This window comes from Procambarus clarkii, chromosome 45 (genome assembly GCF_040958095.1).
Source record: "Procambarus clarkii isolate CNS0578487 chromosome 45, FALCON_Pclarkii_2.0, whole genome shotgun sequence".
Lineage (NCBI taxonomy): Eukaryota > Metazoa > Arthropoda > Malacostraca > Decapoda > Cambaridae > Procambarus > Procambarus clarkii.
Window position 1 is genome coordinate 19,687,940 of NC_091194.1, and position 11,048 is coordinate 19,698,987.

The 11,048-nt window shown below is 40.1% G+C and overlaps 2 protein-coding genes across 2 annotated transcripts in view; both read right to left on the reverse strand.

The window, feature by feature from the left end:
• The window catches only part of LOC123769722 (U3 small nucleolar ribonucleoprotein protein IMP4), an 82,312-nt gene extending 74,669 nt beyond the window's left edge, over nucleotides 1-7,643 (reverse strand). Inside the window, 4 exon segments of the mRNA XM_045760935.2 lie at nucleotides 678-794; nucleotides 796-902; nucleotides 3,079-3,199; nucleotides 7,395-7,643. Coding sequence (XP_045616891.1) covers nucleotides 678-794; nucleotides 796-902; nucleotides 3,079-3,199; nucleotides 7,395-7,628 — 579 coding nt within the window. The 5' untranslated portion in view covers nucleotides 7,629-7,643.
• A 486-nt stretch (nucleotides 7,644-8,129) lies between these two features.
• LOC138350307 (piggyBac transposable element-derived protein 4-like) lies at nucleotides 8,130-9,272 on the reverse strand. Its single transcript, XM_069300922.1, has one exon. The coding sequence runs from the start codon at nucleotides 9,270-9,272 to the stop codon at nucleotides 8,130-8,132; it is 1,143 nt and encodes a 380-aa protein (XP_069157023.1).
• Nucleotides 9,273-11,048: the final 1,776 nt, after the last annotated feature.

The following is an 11,048-nucleotide window of genomic DNA, read 5'->3' on the forward strand; positions in this document are numbered from 1 at the left end:
GGGGGCCAGGTTCTGGCCGTGGTCCCCGGTAGGCCCTAGAACTCCATACACATGACTGATGCCAAAGTCTGATATTAGCATATCAGCCTGGTTTAGCTCCTGGGGAGCCGACGGGGCTCTCCCCAGAAAAGTGGAATAAAATTATATGAATCTACAAATTTGAGACACTGTACTTAATAAACATTGAGAAAATATATTTCAGTGAAGGAAAATCGATTCAAACCTCTAAATTTACATTCTATATGCCTTCTGCTATCCAAACATTCCCTATGCATTCTAATCTCAGTGTATCTGCAGATTTTTCTAGTGAATCCCTTTTCTTAAGTTAAGATTTTAATCCAGTTCTTTCAAAATGGGTAACTCTTCATTTAGCTACCATGTACTGCACTGCCAGTAATTTCCCGTTCTCTGAATCTTTACATTTCCTGCTTGATTCACACATCAAGTCCATACTCACAATCCTACTTACTAATTATCATAGAATACTTTTAAATAAGTTTTTCCACAATTCAATCATCTATATAACAATTTGTTTACTTAATTTCTGTAGAATACTAGTGTACTGTTTAAATAAGCATGACAATTCCTATTTCTAACTCATCAAGTTAGTTAACTCATTCCTCATTAGGCTTTTAATCTAATATAAATACAATGTACTGTATTTCAATTAGTCAGACCTTTGCAAACTGTTTAAGCTTAGATGATGGATCTCTGGATGTTGTGATGACAATCTTGGGGTCCTCCACACCAGCCCATCTATACTCGTCATCAACATTGGTGGATCCACCAGCAGCCTTCTCCACCCAGTTCCACTGCTAACTGAGGTCCAGGGTCATCCCAGTCACCACTTGCCATCAGCCCCAAAGCCTTAACTTGCAGGGCAGTGGGAATTTCTTTGCCCTCTGCAATAAATATACAATACAGTACTGTACAGGATATTCTAAAAAAGTGAAGTACAGTATGAAAAATTACAGAAACAAAAGTATTATTCTCATTTGTTTATTAAAATTAAAGTGCTGAAAGTAGTGAAACACCCATTTCTGGGTGGCCATGCATCCACCCAACCAGCCTTCTCACTACAGTATTTAGCCGCAGCACCTAAAAAACAAAACAGAACGGCATAATGGAAACTGAACACTGAAGCCGAACCAGAGTTTCACACAATTCCCCCATGCACTCTGGCTCTGTCGTCCATTAATTCTACCTCTGACAATCCTCTTTCAATACACATGAGAAATCACATTATCGTGATATATCAATGAGCAAATCCACAGGAGCCGTGATGAGCGTTCCAACCTATGCGCTGTGTGTGTGAAACCCTGGTTCAGCTTCACTGGAAGCTTCGGGGATCCTCGAGGGTGCAGTAGTACCCCAGATTATAATGTTTTTGACCATGGACAGTCAGGGAGGGAGCCGGTCGGCTGAGCGGAGGGAGCCGGTCGGCTGAGCGGAGGGAGCCGGTCGGCTGAGCGGACAGCACACTAGACTTGTGATCCTGTGGTCCTGAGTTCGATCCCAGGCAGCCGGCGAGAAACACTGGGCAAAGTTTCTTTCACCCTATGCCCCTGTTACCTAGCAGTAAAATAGGTACCTGGGTGTTAGTCAGCTGTCACGGGCTGCTTCCTGGGGGTGGAGGCCTGGTCGAGGACCGGGCCGCGGGGACACTTAAGCCCCGAAATAATCTCAAGATAACCTCAAGAAGATGGCGTGGCATAGTCGACTAGAGTGTGTATCTGGGTACACCCAGCGCATGGGTTCAAACCCTCATCACAGCTCCTCTAGATTTTCTCATTGATATATCACGATAATATGATTTCTCTGAGTACTGTATGCTGTTCGATGGCTACAGATTTGAAATACTGTCTATTAATTCTGTTTTCTTCTTTGTTGATGAGTTTGATATCCATGAATTTTGGTAATGTGTAATGCCTACAATATTGTTATTAAGAATGTACTTCAAACTTAGGTTTGTAAATTGTCACATCTAATTGTTCAGGTTTCTTCTACGTATAATTGGTCAGTATCACTACGAGACATTTGTAAACCCCTCCCTTGCTTCTGGTGAGGGTGCCAACTGTTGTGGATGTTTTATGCACTACAGGTACATTACTTTTAAAGTGACTTTATTGCAGGAGTTAGTGATGTTCAACATCAGTCCTGCTGAGAGAACAAGCCAGAGAACAGTTCTGTTGATATTACACATGATAGTGTTTACTCCACAATTATTAATGAGATACGTAGAGTATTTTAACGTTTAAGAAAGAATGGGTATATAATGTACAGTATATTTACCTGAATTTACCTATGTACCACCATCTCTCTTGTAGTCTCAACAGGGACAGAAAGCCAGCAGCTTGTCAAAGCTCCACCCATTCTTCCTGAGAACTTTTCCTAAGTGGATTTTGAACAGAAGTAATGTCCTGGCATTTAAAACTTTGGCAGGTAGATGGTTCCATGTGTGTTTATAACCCAATAAGTGAAAATGCATCTCCTTTTTTATGTCCTACATTGTAGCTTTGACCATGAAGCCACTGAGTGCCCCATGTATGCATTGCACATGATATTTTAGGGAAGTGATCTGGATTTATATGTACTGCATTGGCGCTCTTTGAAGAAGTACTAGCTACAAACCTTAAATGGTCTGATGAAGAATTAAATCACTATACCTGTTTTCATTATATTACCATGATGAGAGAGAGTAAATACGAATGACGTCACTTTTATATGTTGATTTTCTGAAGGCTTTGGACTTGGAATGTGTCACTGTCTCTCATTATTAGTTTTGTCTAACAGAGTTGTCTCTCTAATAATATAAACTATGTACAAGATTCTGCTTCACTCAAACTACTCCTAAGAAAATTTTTATAAATTGTAAAATGTTTAACCAATGATAAGTCTGACCTCAACCTATCTTTTTCCCTTTATAAGCAGCTGAAGTCTACCATTTGCTTGGTATTCCTCTTCTCGTGCAGTAACTACAAACGTGCAATAATACAATACATTATACTAATAACTGTGAATATAGCTTACAAGATTATGATAATTTGAACACAAAATTCTAAAGAAACATTTTTAAACCTTGCAATGACGCTTTGATTTTCTCTTTCCTCTGCTGCATGGCGGCATGACGATCCTGTATACTCTTGCGGTAAAGATATTCTCGACGAAGTCTTGCATGCCGCCTAAGGCTGAATTCACTCTGTTACAAAATAAACATTAATTACTTTTTGGTATTGATATAAAGTTCAAGACAACAAATGTTGCCCACACACACTAGCCCTACCTAAGCAACAGAAGACAACAAGTCACTGTGAGGGGTGAGAACTTTAGTGGCGAGGCGTCACCAGTGGAGTCCCTCAGGGATCAATTCTTGGACCAATACTGTTCCTGATATATGTAAATGATCTCCCAGAGGGAACAGACTCGTTCCTCTTAATGTATGTTGATGATGCAAAAATTATGAGGAGGATCAAGACAGAGTACGATAGTATGAGGCCACAAGAAGACCTAAATAAACTGAAGGAGTGGTCCAACAAATGGCTACTAAAGCTCAAACCAAGCAAGTGTAAGGTAATGAAACTAGGCAGAGGAAATAGGAGGCCAGACACTGGATATCGAATGGGGGATGAAGTCCTTCACGAAACGGATAAGGAGAAAGATCTAGGAGTTGTTATCACACCAAACCTGTCTCCTGAAACCCACATCAGAAGAATAATATTGGCGGCGTATGCGAGGCTGACTAACATCAGAACTGCCTTGAGAAACCTGCGTAAGGAATCCTTCAGAACCCTGTATACCACGTATGTAAGGCCAATCCTGGAGTATGCGGCCCCAGCATGGAATAATCGCTGTTGTTGTCTGGGAATAATTATGGTATAGGAATTGGTCTCCTTCGCACATTATCAACCACTGAGTTTGCTATGACCGACATCTGAATATATTGCTCATCCCCATTGCGTTTTTTTGTTGAGACTAGAATGTAAACTTTTATTGCCAATAAAAATAATAAACATATAAAATGCATATTCTTAAACCTGTGATGAGGTGGTATATTCTTAAACAGGTGATGAGGTTAGATTAGGATGGGGGATGAATAATCTAGCCATTTTTTTAATAACAACATTTAATATACAGTACTTCATAAATAAGTACGATGCTAAGGCCTCATTGCTCATCTTGTGACGTCACTCACAGTTGAAAAGTCAGGTGGCTGTGAGCCTATCACACATCTGTGTGTTAATGAGAGGCAATATAAAAAATCCCTTACTGGAACCACTTTTGTGACGTCATGCATCGCTAAAGCAACGGACCTTATTACTACAGAAATAATTGCTTTTTGTTTGTTTATTATAAATAAAAATGCATAAGTGATAGTGTAGCCTACTTTGAAAAATTATATAACATATATTTGCATGTACTTGGAGACTTCAACAGGGGTTCAGTAGTATTCTCATGTCTGGGTCTGTTTCATACAAATGGGAGATATTGGATTTTTATTTTATTTCCCATGCTCGATAAACGAGCCTTGAAGAAAGATTAACAAAGCTTAAATTACATTCTCTAGAAAAGCGAAGAATTAGGGGGTGATATGATAGTGGTGTGCCGGTGGATGATTATACATAACAAAAGAGATATTAATAGGCTATTAAAAGTATTAACACAAGACAGAACATGAAACAATGGGTATAAATTGGATAAGTTTAGATTTAGAAAAAGACCTGGGTAAATACTGATCTGGTAACAGGGTTGAATGCTGACGCAAGTAGATACATGTTAGTTCATGCTCTGTGTTGCTCCCCTGTTTCATACGAATGGGTGATAGTGGATTTCATTCATTCTTATGCTCAATAAACAATCTTTGGCTGGACACTATAAATATAAAGCTTCCAGATAAGTAAGGGGACAAATAGGTCCTTCTGAATATTAATAGAGTGACTTATTGAAGTGTATAAATGGAGTTGAAAGTGGATATTAACACTTTCTGCTGATGAGGACTCCGCCCGGAGTCCTGTTTCGCCTCACCGCTTCCGCATGGTGGACATAAATTTATGTCCTCTTTTAAAATATTTGTATAAAATGCAATTTTAATCCAATTTACTTTGGGTTTGTTTCAAACTGCACGCCATGAGGCTCTCTTTCTCACCACTAGGCTGCATGGTACAATAAGTTCATGAAAGGTGTGGACCACTTCGATCAAATGGTATTACCATTTTACCCGGAAAACTCACAAGTGGACCTAAAAGATAACGTTTTATTTCATGCAAAGCCATTTGCAGAATGCCTTTGTTTTGTACAAATACAACACAACTGATCAAAAAAAGCTAACATTGCTACAGTTCCACGAGGTGGCAAATTGGGCCCTATTGTGATGGGACCCAGGAAGATTTGCCTCAAACAGCAACAGTATCTCAACACTTGCGGCACGCTCCAGACATAAATGATGACACAGGTCCTGCCTATGCTGACGTCATGCAAACTCCTGGACCATCTGGTGTGAGGCGGCCCTTGTTCACTTCAACACCTCAAGCTGAAGCAGCAACCGTATCAGAACCCGAGATGTCTGGCACACTGCCATTTGACGAGACGGTTTTGTCAGATGACTCTGACTCAAATGTTGAACCTCCAGCGATTCAGTTGATTCTGAAAATCGCATGAACTACAAACTGAAACGAGTATTTTGATACCAGAATGAACACTGTATCACATAAACTGCCATAAGTAGACTCGAACCTTAATAGATTATTTTTTGGGTGTAGCGTGTGTCTGCATGAGTGTCCCAAACGGGTTGTAGATGGGTGACTTTAGCCGTTTATACTGGTAATGTATTTTATATTTTGATACCAGAATGAACACTGTATCACATAAACTGCCATAAGTAGACTCGAACCTTCATAGATTTTTTTTTGGGTGTAGTGTGTGTCTGCATGAGTGTCCCAAACGGGTTGCAGGTGGGTGACTTTAGCCGTTTATACTGGTAATGCTTCCCCCATATCATGTATTATATGCATATGTCTGTTTAGGGAATTTTATTCCGATCAATGTACAATCAAAAATAACTGTGTGCAACAAGTATAAACTTGACAAACATAACAAAAGTAAAAACATTTCGTGTGTGTTTGACGCTCACTGATATGTTCCAGCGTTGTTTTATATTTGGCGCTATTCTATCTTACGCTTCGTTGATCTTTTTATACCTACGGGCTCATAGAACATTCTATTGCGAACACATTGACACAAAAATGAATGACGTACATAGAATAATAATGTCAGGAGAGTGAAATAAGTATAAACTTTCAAAGCGCCGTATCGCACATGTGTCGTCCCGTCACCGATACCGGGTAACAATTTCACCACTTCCCACACTCTTGCGGGTGGGCCGCAATCATTATTCTACGTTTATATTCATATCACCGTGTTGGGAATTTCATTGCGAGTCCATTGATACGTTTGATTTGTCCATTGATTCTATTGCGAACACATTGACACAAAAATGAATGACGTACATAGAATAATAATGTCAGGAGAGTGAAATAAGTATAAACTTTCAAAGCGCCGTATCGCACATGTGTCGTCCCGTCACCGATACCGGGTAACAATTTCACCACTTCCCACACTCTTGCGGGTGGGCCGCAATCATTATTCTACGTTTATATTCATATCACCGTGTTGGGAATTTCATTGCGAGTCCATTGATACCAAAATTAACGCTGTAGGACTAGTGTGGAGGTGATAACAATCCCTAGAGTAAAAACATTTTGTTGCTGTTGGGCGCTCACGGCGAGTCATCTTCGTAGTTATTTATTTGGTGCTGGTATCCCTATACGTTTCGTGACTTTTTTTACTGATGTTCTTCTAGAGAATTTTATTGCGAACACGTTGGTACCAAAATGAAATACGTAGCTCGAGAACTAAGGTCAGGAGAGTAAAAAGAGTATACACATTTTTGTTTTTACGCTTACGCGGCAAAAACGCCGCGTGCACATGCCGCTTTTTTTTTTTACCATCCCAGGGGGCGCGAAAGTGTTAATAGGGAATAGACCTACTGCAATTCATATAATAAAGGCAGTTGATGTTTTGGTTAACATAGATTGGGAGTAAATAGGAGATTTAAAATAGATTATAGATGACGTCTTTGTACATTTGAATTGACGGAAGGCGGCCATTTAATGCACTTGCCATAAATATTGAAAAGGTGATTAAATATACCATAACAGAAAACGGACTAATTCAAGGAAAATGAAGATTGACTGACGTCAATGACCATTAACCCTTGTATTGTTAAGGGCTAATTAGCCTTTGTCACCCACAGGCCCATAACAAAAAAAATTGTTTTCTTCCTAATGTGTTAATTTGTGTTCCCTGACCACGAGAGAAAAAAAATTAATTGTACTTACCAACGACGTAATTGAGCCAACATTATGGGCGATGACGTCACAACCTACATGTTCGCTCATGCAAAGTGCGTCCCGGAGGAGTTGCGCGTGGTCTTCAAGCAGCCATAGTTGCCACAAATTTATTTTCACGTCATTATTTACAGCGTCTAGGCATATTTTATTACTAATATTATTCACTAATTGTGTTGCATATAATGTTACATCATGGTCAATGACAATAAATGTTGCATACATCGAGTATACACATGCGCACACAAATGCTTTCCATTATGCCAAAACATATGTATTCACTATTGTTCATTATTATATTTAGACACATGCATGCACTATTTACAGGTTTTTGCACTATTATTGCACATTTAAAAGTCTTGAAGAGAGTGGTAGTCATTGATACATGGTTGATGGGGTTCTGGGAGTTCTTCTACTCCCCAAGCCCGACCCGAGGCCAGGCTTGACTTGGGAGAGTTTGGTCCACTAGGCTGTTGCTTAGAGCGGCCCGCAGGCCCACATACCCAGCCCAGTTGGTCTGGCACTCCTTGGAGGAATAAATCTAGTTTCCTCTTGAAGATGTCCACGGTTGTTCCGGCAATATTTCTTATGCTTGCTGGGAGGGTGAGGACAAAAATCACGTTGAAGCAGCCGATAGCACACAAAGGGACTGCACACGCTTCACACCATGTTTGCACCAGTTTACATTTCTAATCTCCCATTTTTGTTGTTCTACAAACTAAGCAATCACATTGGCCTATTGCACATATTCCAGCTGGTGGCAAATGTTTTAGTCTGTGTGCTTGAAAGGCCTCCATGTAAGTGAGCCTGGGTGTAGCAGCATGCTGCAACACTGGGTTCATGATGGATCGTTGTATGCCAGGAACATCTTCGCCAAACTTTGCTCATAACTGTGTCCCAAGTGTAAAAGCAAACGAACTGGAAACTTGGTTTACGTCCAGTTTTCACCAGATACATATTATAGCTGTTCAGCATGCTCATGTCAACAAGATGGAAAAACACTTTTTTCGTCCACTTCAATGTTTTCTGCACACACTTAACAGTGCCCACCATCAGGTCAGATTTATCAACCAAACACATGTTGATATTATAGTAAAGAACGCAATCTGGTTTATATACTGGTTCTTGCATTACTCGGTTCACCTTGCCACTGTTCACCATTGTACCATCATGAACGGTTGTCAGCAGGTTCACTTCTCTCTTGTCTTTCCAGCTAACAGAGTACTGTATTTGATCACATTTTCTTAGCTGGCAGTCACCAACTTCAAGTTTATTGTCAAACACTGACATTTCCCTTCTTCCTGGCTTTACTGTGCCAACCAATTCGGTTCTATTTTCATTTAAGAACCTAGCTAGCATGGGACTTATATAGTACTGGTAGTTATCCGTGTATAAAATGTGGCCCTTGTTCATCCATGGTGCTATCAGTGACTTCACCACACTGCCTGAGAAACCATGTGGGTTGATACCGGGAATGTCTACATCGCTAGCAGAATACAAAATCATGTGTAGCACGTATCCTGTTTCACAGTCACAAAGAACAAAGAATTTCAACCCAAATCTGTTTTGTTTGGAGGGAATATACTGCTTGAAAGCAACACGTCCTTTGAAAAGCACAAGGGATTCGTCAATCACCAGCTTCTGTGCTGGTACGTAAAAATCTCTGAACTTTCGAATCACTTCATTCATATAGTGCCTGACTTGCCAGAGTCTATCATCCTCTGTCCAGTCCTCATTACTTGCAAAATGAAGACACCTGAGGAGTATCTGAAACCTGTCTCGGGACATATATTTCCCGAAGAAAGGTGTTGGAATAGTCTGGTCTTTGCTCCAATAATCTGTGACAGCGTTTTTGACACAATGCTTCATCTACATACATATTGCTAAAAAACCAGTGTTGAATGTAATGAAACGCCATTTTCTGGGTGAGTCCCGGAGGCTCCCCGGAGCTATCCATGGCCGATATGGATATCCTAACTATTTTGCATCAGTCGATGTGGGTGGAGTTCTAGGCCTACTGGGGACCACGAGCCAGAACCTGGCCCCCTCAGAGAGGCACGGGGAGCAATGGCCCACAGAATGCACATGTGATATGATATAATCTCAATATCAATATCAATATCAATCAATATCAATCAATATCAATATCAATCAATATCAATCAATATCAATATCAATCAATATCAATATCAATCAATATCAATATCAATCAATCAATATCAATCAATCAATATCAATCAATATCAATCAATATCAATCAATATCAATCAATCAATCAATATCAATCAATCAATATCAATCAATCAATATCAATCAATCAATCAATATCAATCAATCAATATCAATCAATCAATCAATATCAATCAATCAATATCAATCAATCAATATCAATCAATCAATATCAATCAATCAATATCAATCAATCAATATCAATCAATCAATCAATCAATCAATATCAATCAATCAATCAATCAATCAATCAATCAATCAATCAATATCAATCAATCAATCAATATCTATCAATCAATCAATCAATCTCTCTCTCTCTCTCTCTCTCTCTCTCTCTCTCTCTCTCTCTCTCTCTCTCTCTCTCTCTCTCTCTCTCTCTCTCTCTCTCTCTCTCTCTCTAAAAAAAAAAAAAAAAATCAACTGGGTCAGGCACCCAGAAAGGTAAGCATCCCAAAACAAACCCCCTATTCTGGTGAAAATATTGATACCAAAAGCCGAACAAGTGGATAGAACTCCCCTAAAAGAAACGAGCAAACGATCATGACGTCGCACATCGCCGCGCCGCTGTCTGTGCAGCTCCCCCCTCTGCGGGAGGGGGAAGGGGGAGCCCCAGGCCCCTAATGCCGGCTTTGAAAGCCGAAATTTGAATTTGATGAAAATGAAGATCATATGCTGTTCTGAGAAAATAACAACATTAAATGAACCAGTGCTGATAGTTCATATTTTTTATTCTGAATTGAAAATCTGAAGCTTTCAATACAGTATTCAATTTTAAAATAAATTTTGATTCTCTTGTTTTTCAAGTTACGCTGTGATCATTTAGACAAAGCTGGAGCATTTGCCTAGTTGATTATGTAAAAAAAAAATTGGGAGGTGTTTGTGCAAGTTTTAAAAACTTATGTTAAATTATTTTTTGTCAAATCATATACAGTATGTATGTATTGCGTGGTCTAAGGGTTAATCTCCTCAAGCAAAATGACGGGGGCTAGGAGGGTGTCTATTAACCCTTAAACTGCGCAACGCGCCTGCAGGCTCGCGTCTGGTTTGCGCAACACGCCTCCAGGTATTTTGATTTTTCACGTTCCATTCAAAACTGGCGCGCGGTGACATGGGTATGGTATGGGTGGGTGGGGGCCCCAGTGATCGTCCGCCATCTTAAAAAAAAATCCCAGCATGCCCTGCGGCCGTGGGGAGCCTCAGTTTCACGGCAGCAACCATGTCTGACGCATCCTCTACGAGCTCCCGCTCCACGGTGACCCGCGGTCATGGAAAACGACTCTCTGAGGAGGAAATACGCGATATTTTGTATGATGACGGTGCTCTGGATGATGACCTGGACTATGATCCAGATAAAGACCTAACTCAGAGATCTGATACGAGTGAGGAAGAGACAGAATTGGAAGATGTGGCGAGTGT

Excerpts from the sequence above, each read along its gene's own strand:
- LOC138350307 (XM_069300922.1), bottom strand. The coding sequence starts at position 9,272 with ATGAAGCATTGTGTCAAAAACGCTGTCACAGATTATTGGAGCAAAGAC.